At 43.7% G+C, this 18,518-nt stretch overlaps 2 protein-coding genes across 3 annotated transcripts in view; one reads left to right on the top strand and one right to left on the bottom strand.

The window, feature by feature from the left end:
* sema3aa (sema domain, immunoglobulin domain (Ig), short basic domain, secreted, (semaphorin) 3Aa) overlaps positions 1 to 18,518 on the top strand; it is an 818,452-nt gene that overhangs the window by 783,577 nt on the left and 16,357 nt on the right. The window lies entirely within an intron of this gene.
* LOC311039496 (prickle-like protein 1) overlaps positions 756 to 18,518 on the bottom strand; it is a 64,678-nt gene continuing 46,915 nt past the window's right edge. For both annotated transcript variants that reach the window (XM_084049417.1, XM_084049416.1), the window contains exons 5-9: positions 12,876 to 13,079; positions 11,462 to 11,648; positions 9,475 to 9,837; positions 8,019 to 8,774; positions 756 to 3,443 (exon numbers count right to left, since the gene is read on the bottom strand). In XM_084049417.1, coding sequence (XP_083905543.1) covers positions 2,317 to 3,443; positions 8,019 to 8,774; positions 9,475 to 9,837; positions 11,462 to 11,648; positions 12,876 to 13,079 — 2,637 coding nt within the window. In that variant the 3' untranslated portion in view covers positions 756 to 2,316. The remainder of the gene's footprint in view (positions 3,444 to 8,018; positions 8,775 to 9,474; positions 9,838 to 11,461; positions 11,649 to 12,875; positions 13,080 to 18,518) is intronic.

The raw sequence follows: 18,518 nt of genomic DNA, 5'->3' as shown, positions 1-18,518 counted from the left end.
GTTTTGGCATTTAACTCTTAAACAGTAGGTAACAGTAACATACAATAAAAATATACGTTTTCCCATGGATTCCCATTGGATGATACAACAGGCCCAGACCATTGTGCCAGAACACATTTTGTGTTTTCTTCAAAACACACGTTGTGCTTCTTCTCCAACAGATTTTGTCCAAAAGTCATCTGATCAAGATGTAGTTGTAGTCAGATTTTTCAGATCCCATTCCAATTGGCTAGGAGTCAGGACTGCCTTCCAACGTTTGCAGGCCCTGGCGGAGACCTGTGTGTGCTCCAAGGAGCACACTTTTTCTAGTCGTCTTTTAAATGACATAGGACAGGGGTCTTCAACGTTTTCAGGCCTAGGACCCCCTAGCTGAGAGAGAGATGAAGCAGGGACCCCCTCTATATTGTATAAAATTGTGTTTCAGATTAAACTTTTTTTGTTTACTTGGTCTGCTCTTTTTTCCCCTCTACCCCTAAACCTCTTTGCCAAAAATAGCAGATCTACAACTGCGAGGCGTTGAGAGCTTGTAGATCTGCTATTTTCGGCTAATGTTCCCCTCAGAAAAGCGATGCTAGGGTTCAAGTGGTTAATGTAAAAAAACTAAATCCTATCACACAAAGATTTGGCGGACCCCCTATAGTAGCTCTGAAGACCCCCTAGGGGCCCCGGACCCCCTGTTGAAGACCCCTGACTTAGGATCTAATGTGGAGAGTGGAACCCACTCTGTCCTATGAAAGACAACCGTGACACAAATGTTTCATAAAGCTTTGGGGAGAGTATTTATTAAAAGCTTCTTTACGTCACAAAGCACTTAAATGGTTATGATAGAGAAGAGCTAGTGACATTTTATATTTTGTACACCAAAAATGAGTATTGTGGAGAGAGTACATGTTGAAATAGAACAGTGATACCGGGTACTATGTGGCACTTTGTCATGAAGAATATGCATTTTGGACCGTTTAGCTCAGTGATTCTCAAACGTTTTAATTTCAAGGACCCCCCGGACTACTATGTATGCATTAGGGTCATGGACCCCCCCATAACTCTTGAGAGTGCACAAATGGAACCTCACCAGGGGGTCTCCAGCTAAATAAATGATAACTCTGAGATAGTAGATATGGTACCAAATGGTCCCATTTATTTAGCTGGGAACCCCCTTAAAGACCCCCCGAGTTCTCTGGACCCCCACATAGAGAAGCACTGGTTTAGCTGAAGAATGTGACTTGCGTGGCACCCTTTGATTCTGAATGCGTTGAGGTCAGTTCTTTTTTTTCTTTTTACAATTACAGAACCATTTTATGACACTTCAAAAGAAACATTTCTTTAAACCAAGGGTATAAAAATACCAGTAATAAAATCTTAACTTAATATATACATTATTTTTGTACTATTAAATAATTATTTGGTTAGTTCTAGATGCTACTTTTTTCCTATCAGCCTTTCCGTGTTCACAATAGAGTTGCCATTGTAATGTACATGATGATATTACTGCAATAGTTAACGTGGATTTTTAAAAAACGTTTAAAAAATGAACGTATGCTGTACTGGCGAAGCCTGAAACCAGAGAGGGAGTACAAGGAAATGGCTTTGCTTTTCAAAGTGTGCATAGTTTTTGTTTCCTCCGATCGAGAAAGACGTCCATTTCTAAACAATGACCGATGTCCAGTCGATGGTCAGGGACATTTTGTGAAGAAGGCATCCGAATTCACCAGTCCTTGTCCCTGACCACACCTTTTTTTAGTGCTATAAGTCCCCAAAGGCTGGATTTACAAACAGACACGTCTGATCTTCTGACCGTTTGATGCACAGATCTGATTCTGTCATTTGGCAGCAACAGTCCAAGGAAATGTCAGAACATCAAATCTCATGCGTCTTTATTTTAACCCCTTTCGATCCGGGAACGCATCGGTGTCTGTCACTCTAGGATTTCCTTTGGGCTGTATTCAAGAATAGCAGATATACAAGCTCATAGCGCGGCACTCGGTGCCGCGCTATGAGCTTGCAGATCTGCTATTTTTGAATAGCCAAAGTATAAACTCATCTAGAACGTCATTCTAGCCTATATGCGCTCCCGGATTGAATGGGTTAAAGTCGGCTCCCATGTGCATTGACCACGAACAAACATGACACCGCGGTCAAGGAATAATTGTGGATCCACGTAAAGCTGCATTATTAACAGGAGAGGCTGATATTCAGAGAATGTGTGAGATCTTTACATGCCAAATCACCCAAAGTGTCATTTGATCAGAAAATCCCACCTGTCATTTTACGTGTCATTTGTAAAAGCAGCCTTTCTTGGCCTCCGGTCACAGGCTGTTAGGAGATGATGCAGTTCTTGGCCCGGTGGCCCTTCCTGCGGGCTGTCCGTGAGCCGTGGCTCTGTTGTGGGGAGAGGGCCGTGACCCGGGTGGGGTAGTCCTCGGCGTAGTACTGGTACCGGCCCCCCGGCGCCCGAGGCTGCGGGATGGGCTGGCCCAGGAAATACCCTTCCTCCTCCGAGTCGGAGTCGGAAGAGGAGGAACAGGTGGAACACCAGTCGTCCAGGTCGTCCGCGTAGAACCGCTCGAAGCGCTGCTCCGCCCGCGGCTCTCCTCCTCCCGGCTGCGCCGAGCTCTGGAGGGCGTAGTCGGAGCGGGTTTGCGGGTACCCCCCCGGGGTGAGTCTGTGGGAGGCGGTGGAGGAGGAGGACTGGGCGAAGCCCTGAGACTCCATCAGACCCTGGTGGTGCTGGTGGTGGTGCTGCTGCTGGGGCTCGTAGGGCCTCTGGGCCCTCTCCGGGGGCACCATGTGGAGGGCGTTGTCGGAGCGCGCCTTGCGGCTCCGGTGGGGCCGGTGGCCCTGCCCCCGGTGGTGGTGGTGGTGCCTCCCGCTGCGCCCGTGGTGGCTGGCTGGGCGGGTCCTGTCCGCCGGGCGGCCCTCGTCCAGGCGGTACGCCCGCCTCTGCGGCCGCTCGCTCATCGGGTACTGCCGGAGGTCCGCCTCCTCCTCCGCGCCGTCGCCCACGCCGTAGCACCCGTTGTCCACGGTGTCCTCGGAGAACTTGACCACCTGGGGAGGCCTGGACGACTGGGACCTGCTCCTCCTCAGAGCCGGGGCAGGAGCCGCCTCCTGGTGGTGGTGGTGGGCCGGAAACGCCAAGCGCCCCCCTGCCACCATGCCTCCTCCTCCTCCCCTCATCACCATGGCTAGCTCCTCCTCCACCTCCTCGTCGTCGTCCTCCTCCAGGGCGGACCTCTGCTGGCGGAGGTGGAGCTCTAGCTCGTCGGGGTTGAGGAGGTTGAGGGAGGCGGAGCTGTGGTGCAGCTGGGAGGAGTTGAGCGTTCCCATGTTGCTCATCTTCTCGCAGTCGTCGGCGGCGGAAGGCTCGGCGATGGGCTCCCCCTGGAGGCCGTGGAGGGAATAGAGGAGCGCCCTGTCCTTACTGTCTCCATCCACTGATGCACCTGGACGAGGGGGAGAGAGAGGCAAACACGTTTAAGAATAACTGCATATATAAGTGAAATTCACAAAAAAATCACTACCAATCAGCTTTAAATTGCCTGAAACGTGCTCCTAACAGGTTTTTGGGGGAACAATTTTTTTTCTGTTTTCGTCACTCGTCACTTTTCGTCACTACCGAAACGGGAAAAAAAATTCACAAAAAAATCACTACCAATCAGCTTTAAATTGCCTGAAACGTGCTCCTAACAGGTTTTTGGGGGAACAAATTTTTTTCTGTTTTCGTCACTCGTCTCTTTTCGTCACTACCGAAACGGGAAAAAAAAAAAAAAAATCACTACCAATCAGCTTTAAATTGCCTGAAACGTGCTCCTAACAGGTTTTTGGGGGAACAATTTTTGTTCTGTTTTCGTCACTCGTCACTTTTCGTCACTACCGAAACGGAAAGTGAAATTCACAAAAAAATCACTACCAATCAGCTTTAAATTGCCTGAAACGTGCTCCTAACAGGTTTTTGGGGGAACAATTTTTTTTCTGTTTTCGTCACTCGTCACTTTTCGTCACTACCGAAACGGGAAAAAAAATTCACAAAAAAATCACTACCAATCAGCTTTAAATTGCCTGAAACGTGCTCCGAACAGGTTTTTGGGGGAACAATTTACTACCGAAACGGAAAAAAAAAATCACAAAAAAATCACTACCAATCAGCTTTAAATTGCCTGAAACGTGCTCCCAACAGGTTTTTGGGGGAACAATTTTTTTTCTGTTTTCGTCACTCGTCACTTTTCGTCACTACCGAAACGGAAAAACAAATTCACAAAAAAATCACTACCAATCAGCTTTAAATTGCCTGAAACGTGCTCCTAACAGGTTTTTGGGGGAACAATTTTTTTTCTGTTTTCGTCACTCGTCACTTTTCGTCACTACCGAAACGGAAAAAAAAAATCACAAAAAAATCACTACCAATCAGCTTTAAATTGCCTGAAACGTGCTCCTAACAGGTTTTTGGGGGAACATTTTTTTTTCTGTTTTCGTCACTCGTCACTTTTCGTCACTACCGAAACGGAAAAAAAAAATCACAAAAAAATCACTACCAATCAGCTTTAAATTGCCTGAAACGTGCTCCTAACAGGTTTTTGGGGGAACAATTTTGTTTCTGTTTTCGTCACTCGTCACTTTTCGTCACTACCGAAACGGAAAAAGAAAATCACAAAATAATCACTACCAATCAGCTTTAAATTGCCTGAAACGTGCTCCTAACAGGTTTTTGGGGGAAATTTTTTTTTTCTGTTTTCGTCACTCGTCACTTTTCGTCACTACCGAAACGGGAAAAAAATAAATAAAAAATCACTACCAATCAGCTTTAAATTGCCTGAAACGTGCTCCTAACAGGTTTTTGGGGGAACAATTTTTTTTCTGTTTTCGTCACTCGTCACTTTTCGTCACTACCGAAACGGAAAGTGAAATTCACAAAAAAATCACTACCAATCAGCTTTAAATTGCCTGAAACGTGCTCCTAACAGGTTTTTGGGGGAACAATTTTTTTTCTGTTTTCGTCACTCGTCACTTTTCGTCACTACCGAAACGGGAAAAAAAATTCACAAAAAAATCACTACCAATCAGCTTTAAATTGCCTGAAACGTGCTCCGAACAGGTTTTTGGGGGAACAATTTAATACCGAAACGGAAAAAAAAAATTCACAAAAAAATCACTACCAATCAGCTTTAAATTGCCTGAAACGTGCTCCCAACAGGTTTTTGAGGGAACAATTTTTTTTCTGTTTTCGTCACTCGTCACTTTTCGTCACTACCGAAACGGAAAAACAAATTCACAAAAAAATCACTACCAATCAGCTTTAAATTGCCTGAAACGTGCTCCTAACAGGTTTTTGGGGGAACAATTTTTTTTCTGTTTTCGTCACTCGTCACTTTTCGTCACTACCGAAACGGAAAAAAGAATTCACAAAAAAATCACTACCAATCAGCTTTAAATTGCCTGAAACGTGCTCCTAACAGGTTTTTGGGGGAACATTTTTTTTTCTGTTTTCGTCACTCGTCACTTTTCGTCACTACCGAAACGGGGAAAAAAAATCACAAAAAAATCACTACCAATCAGCTTTAAATTGCCTGAAACGTGCTCCTAACAGGTTTTTGGGGGAACAATTTTGTTTCTGTTTTCGTCACTCGTCACTTTTCGTCACTACCGAAACGGAAAAAAAAAATCACAAAAAAATCACTACCAATCAGCTTTAAATTGCCTGAAACGTGCTCCTAACAGGTTTTTGGGGGAATTTTTTTTTTTCTGTTTTCGTCACTCGTCACTTTTCGTCACTACCGAAACGGGAAAAAAATAAATAAAAAATCACTACCAATCAGCTTTAAATTGCCTGAAACGTGCTCCTAACAGGTTTTTGGGGGAACAATTTTTTTTCTGTTTTCGTCACTCGTCACTTTTCGTCACTACCGAAACGGAAAGTGAAATTCACAAAAAAATCACTACCAATCAGCTTTAAATTGCCTGAAACGTGCTCCTAACAGGTTTTTGGGGGAACATTTTTTTTTCTGTTTTCGTCACTCGTCACTTTTCGTCACTACCGAAACGGGAAAAAAAATTCACAAAAAAATCACTACCAATCAGCTTTAAATTGCCTGAAACGTGCTCCCAACAGGTTTTTGGGGGAACAATTTTTTTTCTGTTTTCGTCACTCGTCACTTTTCGTCACTACCGAAACGGAAAAACAAATTCACAAAAAAATCACTACCAATCAGCTTTAAATTGCCTGAAACGTGCTCCTAACAGGTTTTTGGGGGAACATTTTTTTTTCTGTTTTCGTCACTCGTCACTTTTCGTCACTACCGAAACGGAAAAAAAAAATCACAAAAAAATCACTACCAATCAGCTTTAAATTGCCTGAAACGTGCTCCTAACAGGTTTTTGGGGGAACAATTTTGTTTCTGTTTTCGTCACTCGTCACTTTTCGTCACTACCGAAACGGAAAAAAAAAAAAAAAAATCACTACCAATCAGCTTTAAATTGCCTGAAACGTGCTCCTAACAGGTTTTTGGGGGAACAATTTTTTTTCTGTTTTCGTCACTCGTCACTTTTCGTCACTACCGAAACGGGAAAAAAAAAATCACAAAAAAATCACTACCAATCAGCTTTAAATTGCCTGAAACGTGCTCCTCACAGGTTTTTGGGGGAACATTTTTTTTCTGTTTTCGTCACTCGTCACTTTTCGTCACTACCGAAACGGGAAAAAAAATTCACAAAAAAATCACTACCAATCAGCTTTAAATTGCCTGAAACGTGCTCCTAACAGGTTTTTTGGGGAAAATTTGTTTTTCTGTTTTCGTCACACGTCACTTTTCGTCAGTACCGAAACGAAAAAAAAAAATCACAAAAAAATCACTACCAATCAGCTTTAAATTGCCTGAAACGTGCTCCTAACAGGTTTTTGGGGGAACATTTTTTTTCTGTTTTCGTCACTCGTCACTTTTCGTCACTACCGAAACGGAAAGTGAAAATCACAAAAAAATTACTACCAATCAGCTTTAAATTGCCTGAAACGTGCTCCTAACAGGTTTTTGGGGGAACCATTTTTTTTCTGTTTTCGTCACTCGTCACTTTTCGTCACTACCGAAACGGAAAAAAAAATTCACAAAAAAATCACTACCAATCAGCTTTAAATTGCCTGAAACGTGCTCCTAACAGTTTTTTTGGGGAAAATTTGTTTTTCTGTTTTCGTCACTCGTCACTTTTCGTCAGTACCGAAACGAAAAAAAAAAAATCACAAAAAAATCACTACCAATCAGCTTTAAATTGCCTGAAACGTGCTCCTAACAGGTTTTTGGGGGAACATTTTTTTTTCTGTTTTCGTCACTCGTCACTTTTCGTCACTACCGAAACGGAAAAAAAAAATCACAAAATAATCACTACCAATCAGCTTTAAATTGCCTGAAACGTGCTCCTAACAGGTTTTTGGGGGAACCATTTTTTTTCTGTTTTCGTCACTCGTCACTTTTCGTCACTACCGAAACGGAAAAAAAAATTCACAAAAAAATCACTACCAATCAGCTTTAAATTGCCTGAAACGTGCTCCTAACAGGTTTTTTGGGGATTTTTTTTTTTCTGTTTTCGTCACTCGTCACTTTTCGTCACTACCGAAACGGAAAAAAAAATTCACAAAAAAATCACTACCAATCAGCTTTAAGTATAAAATGTATAAAAATCTCTTGAAAATAGCAGATCTACAAACTCACAATGCGTCGCATCGCAACGCATTGTGCGCTTGTAGATCGGCTATTTTCAAATGGCCGAAATGTATAGTGGTTAATGTATGTTTTGTGATAATGATCAAAATCTACAAAGTAACTAAAGTTTTCAAATAATTGTAGTGGAGTAAGTACAATATTTGCCTCTGAGATGTAGTGGAGTAGAAGTAAAAGTACAGAAAATTGGAAATACGCCAGCAAGGTAAAAATACTTCAAAATTGTAATTAAGTACAGTACTTGAGTAAATGTACTTAGTTACTTTACACCACTAAACATATGAAACCACTCCACGTAGCCTCCTCTCTTACCGGTAATGTTGGAGAGAGCCAGCGAGTCCATGGAGTCGCCCACGCCCTGCTCGGCTTTCCTCAGCTCGTCGGTGATGCACTCCAGCGAGTCCTCGTACCACTGCCGGGGGTCCATCCAGAACGGCTGCCTGGGCCCGCCCCCGCACCGGTGGTCCTCCTGCTCCTGCTGCTCCTGGTCTATTTCCAGCTCCTGGATCTTCCGGGCGCTCGCCGGCCCCGGGTGGCTGCCGTATGCTGAGTCCCCCAGGCCGTCCTGGGACTGAGTCCAGTACATGTCGGGGAGGTGGTGGTGGTGCTTCTTGCTGATCAGCCCGGGGCTGAGGCTGTGGTAGGTTTGCTGTCCCTGCGGGGGGGTGGGGGTGGGGCTGGCGGGGCTGGGGCAGGACGAGGAAGCGGTGACTCCCGTCGACGCCGTGCCGGGTTTCAACCACGGCTCGCACGAGACGCCCGCCTGCCTGCTGCGCTCGCCACCGCTGCCGACGCTGGGGCCGCCGTCGCGAGGAGGAGACTGTTGTTGTTGCGCCGTCGTCGGTTGTTGATGCAACAGCCCGGGGTCGCCGAACTTGAGCAGGAGCTGGGTCATGTAGTCGTCGTGCTGGGCCCACTCCTCCGGGTCTTCCTCCTCTCCTCCGCCGCAGCCGGTCTCCTGCTCCTCTCCTCCTCCTCTCTCCCGCCAGAATCTCTCCTCCAGGCCCAGGCGAGCCAACTTGCGTCCCACGATGTCCATGTCCCCGTCTCCTCCTCCTCCGTCTAGGGCTGTCAAGGTTACAACATTTGAGTTGACGGTTAGTTGTCATACGAATAATTGCGATTAATGATTTAATTGTATTTTTTGGGCGTTGAACATTGGAACATATGAACACAATTTTTCAGATTGCCTCTAAGGCTTCATAATACATAAAAAAAGACTTGAATTTACAAAGAAATTACTGACATATTTAATAGTGTTATACTTTCACCATTTTTTTTTTTGACGATTATTACAATTATGACGATTATGCAAAATAATTGCGAGTATCTCAAATGATTGCGATTAGACGAGGGGTCTTCAATGTTTTCAGGCCAAGGACCCCCTAGCTGAGAGAGAGATGAAGCAGGGACCCCCTACTCTATACTGTATAAAATTGTGTTTCAGATGAAAGTTTTTCTTTTTACTTAGTCTGCTCTTTTTTCCCTCTACACCTATAGCCTCTTTGCCAAAAATAGCCGATCTACAAGCTCTCAACGCCTCGCAGCGCGAGGCGTTGAGAGCTTGTAGATCTGCTATTTTCGGCTAATGTTCCCCTCAGAAAAGGAATTCTAGGGTTCAAGTGTTTAATGTAAAAAAACGAAATCCTATCACACAAAGATTTGGCGGACCCCCTGTAGTCACTCTGAGGACCCCCTAGGGGTCCCGGACCCCCTGTTGAAGACCCCTGGATTAGACGATGATGTAACAATTGTGACAGGGCCCTACCTCCGTCTCCATACTTGTACTCCGCCAAGGTCTCAGCAACGGCAGCGACTGCGGGGTTCACGGGGCTGAACAGCTGCGACTGCCTCCACTGGTCGCCGCCGGGCTTGCTGCTCTTGCCCATGCGGATGCTGCGGCGCGACTCGCGGGAGCGCGCCGACTGGAAGGCGGAGTCGGACGAGTCGGAGGCGTGCGACTGCGAGAGGACGTCCTCGCCCTGGCTGCAGGCCTTGGAGCAGTAGATGCGTCCCTGCTTGGGCAGGAAGGGACAGCCCAGCAGGGAGCTCTTGCACTGGACGCAGCAGAAGCACTGGTCGGTGGCGTGCCAGTGGATGCCCTCGTAGGTCATCTGGGCGTGGTCCACGCCTATATAAGGATGGAAGGGGAGGGGACAGAAATACAGAGTTTGTGAGAAGAGATTTATTTGTTGGGAGTGCCGCGCTATGAGCTTGTAGATCTGCAATTTTTTTGGGAAAAGTCGTGAAAGGTTTTAGCAAATCTTTGAACATATATATTTTTAACATTTGTAACTCAAAGCTTTGCTTCTGGGGGATTCTACAAATGTCTTACAAATCCTAACAGTTTTCTGAAGAAACTTGTTTCTATGTCAGTGGTCCTCAAAGTTTTTCATGTCAAGGACCCCCATCTCAAAATATTTTGTTCCAGGGACCCCCCCTCCAGAAGCAAAGATTTGAGTTATAAAAATGTTAAAAAATATATACAAATATTCAAAGATTTGCACACATTTTCACGATTTAAAAAAAAAAATGGAAGATCTACAAGCTCGTACCGCGGCACTATGAGCACTATGAGCTTGTAGATCTGCTATTTTTGAATAGCCGAAGAAATCTAAAATGACACGGATGCGTTACCTGTCTTAAAATCACATACACACTAGTGTCCCTATTCTAGGGTGAACATTCGGCAAAAATAGCAGATCTACAAGCTTTGTGACGTGTCGTGAGGTTCTAGATCGGCTTATTTTCAGCCAAGAGATTTGGTGTAGAGGGAAAAAAGGAGTGGACAAAGTTTAGACCCCGTGGAGGATACCGGTCAACAACATAAGTTTAAGTGGTTAAGAGGGTTTTAACAGGCATAGAAGGAATTCTGGATGAACTCTATGGCTATGAGAATGAACCCTCTATACCTTCCTCTGGGCACTAACAGCTAAGGTGCCCTTGAACGAGGCAAATAAATCCAAGTTACTTCCAACAGGCCAACAGTACAAGACTGTGACTGTAACAGGCCACTCCCCAGTGTGAATGAGTCTACCTGTATGAACGTAGAAGCCATAAAAGTAGGGCAACCGCTGGAAACGAGCGCCGATCTCTCCCACAGGATGTGGGTAAACAAAAAAAATGTAAAATTACGAAATTCTGTCTCATTATCCCATTAAATCTGGGGACACATCCGTGTCATTTTAGATTTTTAGCTATAGCCCTATAACCATTATTTTATACTTTGGCTATTCAAAAATAGCAGATATATACAAGCTCGTAGTGCGGCACCGAGTGCCGCGCTATGAGCTTGTAGATCTGCTAAAAAAAAGAAAAATATCGTGAAAATTTGCACACATCTTTGAACATATATTTTTTGAAACTACATTTTTAACTCTAATCTTTGCTTCTGGGGGTCCCTGGAACAAAACATTTTCATGTCAAGGACCCCCAAAATTATATGTATTTGGCCGCGGACCCCCCCCATCTCAAAATATGTTGTTCCAGTGACCCCCCAGGAGCAAAGATTTTAGATCTACAAGCCAGAGTGCCGTGCTATGAGCTTGTAGATCTGCTATTTTTGAATACCCAAAGTACAAGAAATAACGGTTAAAAGTGGTTACACAGATGCGTTGTTCCAGGTCTTAATGGGTTATAATATAAAACACAGCGTGGATAGATATAGCATAATAAGGACCGGATGCCCATTTGTCATCTTGGATGACATGGGGGAGGTGAGTTTCACTAGAAACCCTTCTTCCCTGATGACTCACCGATGTTCTCGCCGCAGGCCTCGCAGTACTCGGCGTACAGCGACTCGAAGCAGCCGCAGCAGTAGGGCCGCCCGTCCTTCATGATGTACCGCTGTCCGCCCAGCATGGTCTCGCACTCGAAACAGGCGAAGTGCTTCATGTGCCAGTGTCTGCCCTCGGCCTCTGTGCATTCATCAGAAAAGATGATCTGGGGAGAGAGAGAGGAGGATGTGCGGCGATTAACCTTAGTGTCAATTATTCTGCTGTTTTCTATCTTTTCTATTCTAAATCCTAACGTTTTTTGGAAAAAAAAAAAAAAAAAAAACGTTTTTTCAAGATTTTTCAAAAATAGCAGATCTACAAGCTCATAGCGCGGCACTCGGTGCCGCGCTATGAGCTTGTATATCTGCTATTTTTGAATAGCCAAAGAAATTAACATTAGTGTCAATTATTCTGCTGTTTTCTATCCTGCTTTATAATCAGTGGTGGAAGAAGTACTCAGATATTTTTGCTTTAAGTAAAAGTAGCAATGCCACGATATAAAGATATTCTGTTACAAGTTAAAGGCCTGTGTTCAAAATGTTACTTGAGTGAAAGTACAAAAGTATTGGCGTCAAAATATACTTTTAAGTGAATACCCAAAGTACAAAAAATAACGGTTAAAAGTGGTTACACAGATGCGTGAAAAGCCCTGAGAATATGAGCAGCATGCAAGATATTCTAAGGGGAGCACAATTTAAAAAAAAACTTCCTATAAACATGAAACCATAACACAAGCCCAGACATTATTCAGAAATAGCATCCGTGTACAAACAAGGCTGGGACTAATAATAACAGTGTGTGGTTTCCATGTGGATCAATTATTTGTGCAACGATTAATCAGTCAACACAAGTGTCGTGATCGTGACCAGCGGTGGAAAGTAACTAAAAACATTTACTTCAGTACTGTACTTAAGTACAATTTTGAGGTATTTGTACTTTACCTGAGTATTTCCATTTTCCAATACTTCAACTTCTATTCCACTACATCTCAGATCCAAATATTGTACTTTTACTCCACTGCATTTATTTGAAAACGTTAGTTCCTAGTTACTTTGCAGATTTTGATTATTATTACAAAACAATACATTAACCACTTCAGCCCTATATACATTTCGGCCATTTGAAAATAGCCGATCTACAAGCTCACAATGCGTCGCATCGCGACGCATTGTGAGCTTGTAGATCGGCTATTTTCAAAAGATCTTTATGCATTTGAAAACTTGAAATGGGCATTCTGCATAATGAGTACTTTTACTCCTACATTTTGATGCCAACACTTTTGTACTTTTAGTATTTCTATAGTGCAGTATTGATACTTTTACTTAAGTAAAAAAAATGTGAGTATTTTTTCCACCACCGAACGTGATAACCCTAAACCTCTCCTCCACCATACCTCGTCGCAGGCGGAGCAGCGGGGCTTGAGGAGCTCGGCGTGGTGCCGTCCGCAGTGGATCTTCCCGTTCTGGTAGAAGTAGATGAGGTCCACCAGCAGCTCCTGGCACGTGGCGCACGCAAAGCACGCCGGGTGCCAGCACGGGCTCGGCCCCGCCCTGGACGCAAAGATGGCCATCTCCCCTCCGCTGATGCTTCCGCTGCACTGGAAACGACAACAACACCAAACGACAGTTGATTTTATGCGTTTTACATGTCAGACGTGGGGTGAATGGTTCAGCCGCTTCCAACTTGGCGTCACGTTTTGGGCACGTCACAACTTTCAAAACAATAAAAAAAATTGCTGAAATAGACGATCTACTAACTTGTAGATAGGCTATTTTTTGCTATTTGTCTTACAAGGAAGTGTATACAATAATATACTTAAAGGGATATTTCACTTTCAAAACTCATTTTGGGTCATTTTATCGTCTACTCAGGCTTTTGTGAACACCCCAGACAGTTTTTAAGTTGCTTGATTCAGTATTTAGATATTTGATATTCATTTTGTCAGACACGCCCCCTTCCTATCCTATACAAACCCATTGTAACTTCAAAAATTATTTTTTTCCATTTTAACCATGTCAGATTCATTGGAAACACCCGCCTGAATAGACGATAAAATGACCCAAATTTGTTTTGAAAGTGAAATATCCCTTTAAGTGGTTAAGGAACAGGACCCCTTGCGAGAGAGATCATATATGGTCATGATGGTATGTTAAACTTGTAGGCTTCACGGCACAGTGATACACAATGGGTTTACGTGTAGGGGTTCAGCGTCTTAGTCAAGGACATGTTGAAAAGGACACACTGGCTGTTGATGGACACAAACACGTCGGAGGAGATGGAACAATGTGACCTTTTCATTAAAATGGCATTCACATTTTCCATTATGAGGCAAGCTTATGGTCTAATCCATACATGGGCAACTGGCGGCCCGGGGGCCACATGCGGCCCCCACCGTCACTTAATGCGGCCCGCAGGTTAATATCGGAATACTGATATATATGATTTCAGCTGTTACAATTCCAAACATGCAAAAATGACCCGCTTTAATTACTTCAGTCTATATTAGTAGCTTAATGACTAGTATTACAATTCTATTGTCTTTTTTATGTCCAATGTATTTGTATTTAAGTTCAAAATGTTAACATAAGTATAACTAAATGCATTTGAAATTAAATGTTGCTTTTCAGGGTTCCAATTGAAAAATTGCAAAAAAGAAATCTGGATTCCAATTAAAAAATCGCAGATCTACAAGCTCAAAACGCGTCGCAGTGCGACACGTGTTGAGCTTGTAGAGCGTCTATTTTTGCTACTTTTGTGTGACATAGAATGGCGAAGTACGGCATTCATTTACGAAAAAAGTTAAAATACGGAGATAAGCGGTGTCTGCCTGACAGCATTATGCAATGTGGCCCTCTGGAGTGAGCGTGGCCCTCTCCATCATCAAAGTTGCCCACCCCCTGGTCTAATCCATAATAGTGACTCACAATGGTTGGAGCAGGTATGGGGTTCAGTGCCTTGCTCAAGGACACTTCCACAGGACTGTTGTGGGGGGTAGGGGGGGGGGTCAGAATGTGATCAAGGAGGATACCTTTTCAAAATAGCTCTGGAATTCTGTGTTCATCTCCGTGCCACATTCGATATAAACCTTAAATGATATTAAATTATACGTTATGGGACACATGCGTTACAGAGAAAAAAACAACTCCAAATATGTTTTTTAGTTCCTCTCCTCATGCCTATGACGCCTGAGGAATTTGCCACACACACACACACGCCTGGATTACAGGGGCTATCCATTCAAAACATATCCATCATCCATGGCGTTTCAGTTGACACTGACGCTCAAACAAAGGAAACTAAACAACAGGTGACCATACTGTATAAGTGCCAATGGAACATGAGCTATTGAAAACAGATCTACGTTTCAGCCAGAGATAGCTCGGCATAGCAACAATAACACATTTGATAATAGACAAAATGATTGAATATAATCTCTTCTAAAGCCGTTGTTGAACACTCTCTTGTGAACGCCCCGTCACTTTGGTGACACAAACATGGACTTGGTAAACAAGGATGCAATTTGAGTGAAACCATGCGTTTTCCTTGGTTTGTTTTCTCCTCAGTCATTCAGGATCCTTCTAGGAACATTCCCACAGCCTTTGTTGTGGTTCGCTTACAAACGGTTGGAAGCTCATACGAGCTTGTAGATCTGCTATTTGTTTTTAAATCATGAAAATTTGTTGCAAATCTTTGAATATATACATATATATTTTTAAGCGAACATTTTTAACTCAAATCTTTGCTTCTGGGGATTCTACAACAATTTTTTATTTTCATTATGTTGCTATAATATCAGAAGTTCTAAAACGTTTTTCAAAATTATATGTAGCCTATTTGTCCTCGGACCCCCAGAAGGAAATATTTGAGTTAAAGATGTATATATATGCATTCAAAGATTTGCACAAATTGTCACGATTTTTCAAAAAATAACAGATCTACAAGCTCATAGCACTCGGTGCCGCGCTATGAGCTTGTAGATCTGCTATTTTTGAATAGCCTAAAGAAATCCCAAAAATGACACAGATGCGTTCCCGGTCTTAAAGGGTAAAACATGCTCAACATGCAAACGCAAAGATTTTCCTACATAACAGAACACGAGTCACTCATATAGATCAGACAAGCCTTTCTGTTGTCCATGCTGTAAACTGTTAAAGTTAAAACAGAAAACTCTGGGCCTCGGTCCCAAGTTCAGGGATCATATGACTCCGGCGAGAATTCATCGGAGCGTGTCTGAAGGTACAGTCTCTCTCCCAGTCTTTATATAACCCAGAGGAGGCTATATGAGACACCATAGGCCCAGGCCATGGGACACCGACGTGCCCCAGCTGTTAGTCATTATTACCCAGGGCCCGGACAGGGCCTGCTTTGCCTTGGATACAGGGGTGTCGTATGTCCCCCGGAGTTACGGCACTGTGAAACCGGAGCCTGATAAAGTGTGTGTGTCTGTGTGTGTGTGTGTGTGTGTGTGTGTGTGTGTGTGTGTGTGTGTGTGTGTGTGTGTGTGTGTGTTGTGTATGTATGTGTGTGAGAGTAGAGGGAGAGACGGGAGACAAAAATGTGTGTTGGGAGGAACTGTTTGTGTGTGTGGGGGGGGGGGGGGGGGGGGGGGGGGGGGGAGTGTATGACACGAATGCATGTATCTGTGTGTGTGTAGAGGGTAACTGCACGTAGAGGGTAACTCTCATCGTTACGATGAGAAAAATATGCGTGTCCGTCCACCAGTGGTGTACAGTAACTAAGTACATTTACTCAAGTACTGTACTTAAGTACAATTTTGAGGTACTTTTACTTCACTGGAGAATGTTCAATTGTCTATACTTTTACTTCTACTCCACTACTCTCAGAAGCAAAATATTGTATAGAAAGAAATGGTACCATTTTATCATGAGTATTAGTGAGGACCTATTATATGAAGACAGGTTGAAAAGCGGTGAAGTCGTCCTTTAACCACTTTAGCCCCTTTTATAGCCTAGGCTATTTGAAAATAGCCTATCAAACAACACAACGCGTCGCATCGCGGCGCGTTGTGAGCTTTTTCAAACTATTTTCAAACTATTTTCAAACATTTTAGTACTTTTACTTTTGGTACTTTTAAGTACATTTTGATACCAATACTTTTGTACTTTTACGTGTGACCTGGCATTCCAGCGTTTGCCTTGGTCTATCTCCGATAGGTCCCATCTGCTGTCCATGAGGATTAACATGGCTGAGCCTGTCTTTCCTGGATGGCGTGCCCTGTGGGGACGCCACCACCCCCCCAAAACCCCCACCCCCCAACCCCCACCCCCCAGGCCCACAGCAACCCATTCCGCCAAAAACCCCGGCCTCCTCCTCACAGGATGTGGGTATAGGTTCCTGGGCCAGGGCCGGGGCATGCCAAAAGCATCTTAACTAGCAGCAAGTTCATCTTTGGTTTCATTGTGAGCCGATGGGGACATGCCAGTGAGAGGATGTTTTTAATAGGAACACAAGTCATGGGCTTGCTTAACCACTTAATACCGCTGCATACTTCGCCGTACGGCAAACGACGAAAATAGCCGATCTACCAGCTGAAAACGCGCCGCAATGTGATGCGCTGTGAGCTTATAGATCGGCTATTTTTGCTGTTTTTGAACATTTCGGATATGTCACACACAACAGTGAATGAGGCGAGCTTAAATAGACCGCCAAATTGGTCCGCTGCTTGACACGTCAGTGTTGCAGACACATCACATACTGTATACTGTGCTCATAAACCTCTCGAGTGTTGTCTGCCTGAACGAGCTCCAAGCTAGGTTTTAAATTGTTTGAAAATTGCCTATAATGACATGCCCAAAATAGGGACATATACAATGTTTTGTACCCAGGGTTAATGTGCTTAACCCATTAAGACCTGAGGCCGATTCCACAAAATGTCTTCTAAATCCTAACTGTTTTTTGAAAAAAACGTATGTTACTATGTTAGTGGTTCTCAATCTTTTTCATGTCAAGGACCCCCAAAATTATATGTATTTGGCCGTCAACCCACATCTCAAAATATGTTGTTCCAGGGACCCCCAGAAGCAAAGATTTGAGTTACAAATGTTCGCTTTAAAATATAAATATTCAAAGATTTGCACAAATTTTCACGATTTCTCAAAAATGGCAGATCTACAAGCTCATAGCGCGGCACTCGTGGGTTAAACGGCTCCGAAAATTGATGTAGTGACCGGCGCCCACTGATGGCATAGTGATTACAATGACCCGAGACCTCTCTCTCTCTCTCTCTCTCTCGGGCCTTCTCCTCCTACACCGTCTCCCATTCCTCCATCTGATTTAATCCTCTCCATAAACCCAGCGATGCTCTCATTAAAACCAGTGACTCAGAGGAACAGGCTGTTGTTTTAGAGGTGTGTGTGAGATGGTGAGAGCACAAACCACAACGTTGACGCCAAATATCCTCTAGATGCAATTTTTTTACGGGTTTTCTGGACGTTAACAGCGGGGAACTGAAAAAGAACGTGTAAGACGGAGGTCTGCCGACTTAAATGGTATACGACTCAAATATGGCCTATTTACCCCATTAAGACCTGAAGCCGATTCTACAAATGTCTTCTAAATCCCAACAGTTTTCTAAAAAGCGTATGACCCCCCAAAATGATATGTATTTGACCATGGACTCCCCATCTGAAAATATTGTGTTCCAGGGACCCCCAGAAGCAAAGATTGGAGTTAAAAATGTTCACTTTAACAGAATATACATATATTCAAAGATTTGCACACATTTTCAAACATTTAAAAAAAATAGCAGATCTACAAGCTCATAGCGGCACTCTGTGCTGCGCTACAAGCTTGTATATCTGCTATTTTTGAATAGTGCAAAGTAATGCTTTTTTTTTTCAAATAAAAAAATGACATAGATGCGTTCCAGGTCTTAATGGGTTAAGTAATCATCAACTAAAATGTCATGATCAGCATGATGGCCCCCAAACGTTGCGCGTTCGAATCCGGGGTCTGACATTGAGTCCCCCGCGTGTCACATCCCTCTCTCATTCAGAGAGTGGCGCTGAGGTGCGGA

Source organism: Gymnoscopelus microlampas (assembly GCF_963454915.1).
Source record: "Gymnoscopelus microlampas genome assembly, chromosome: 23".
In the NCBI taxonomy this organism is placed as follows: domain Eukaryota; kingdom Metazoa; phylum Chordata; class Actinopteri; order Myctophiformes; family Myctophidae; genus Gymnoscopelus; species Gymnoscopelus microlampas.
This window is presented reverse-complemented; position numbering and strand designations above follow the sequence as displayed.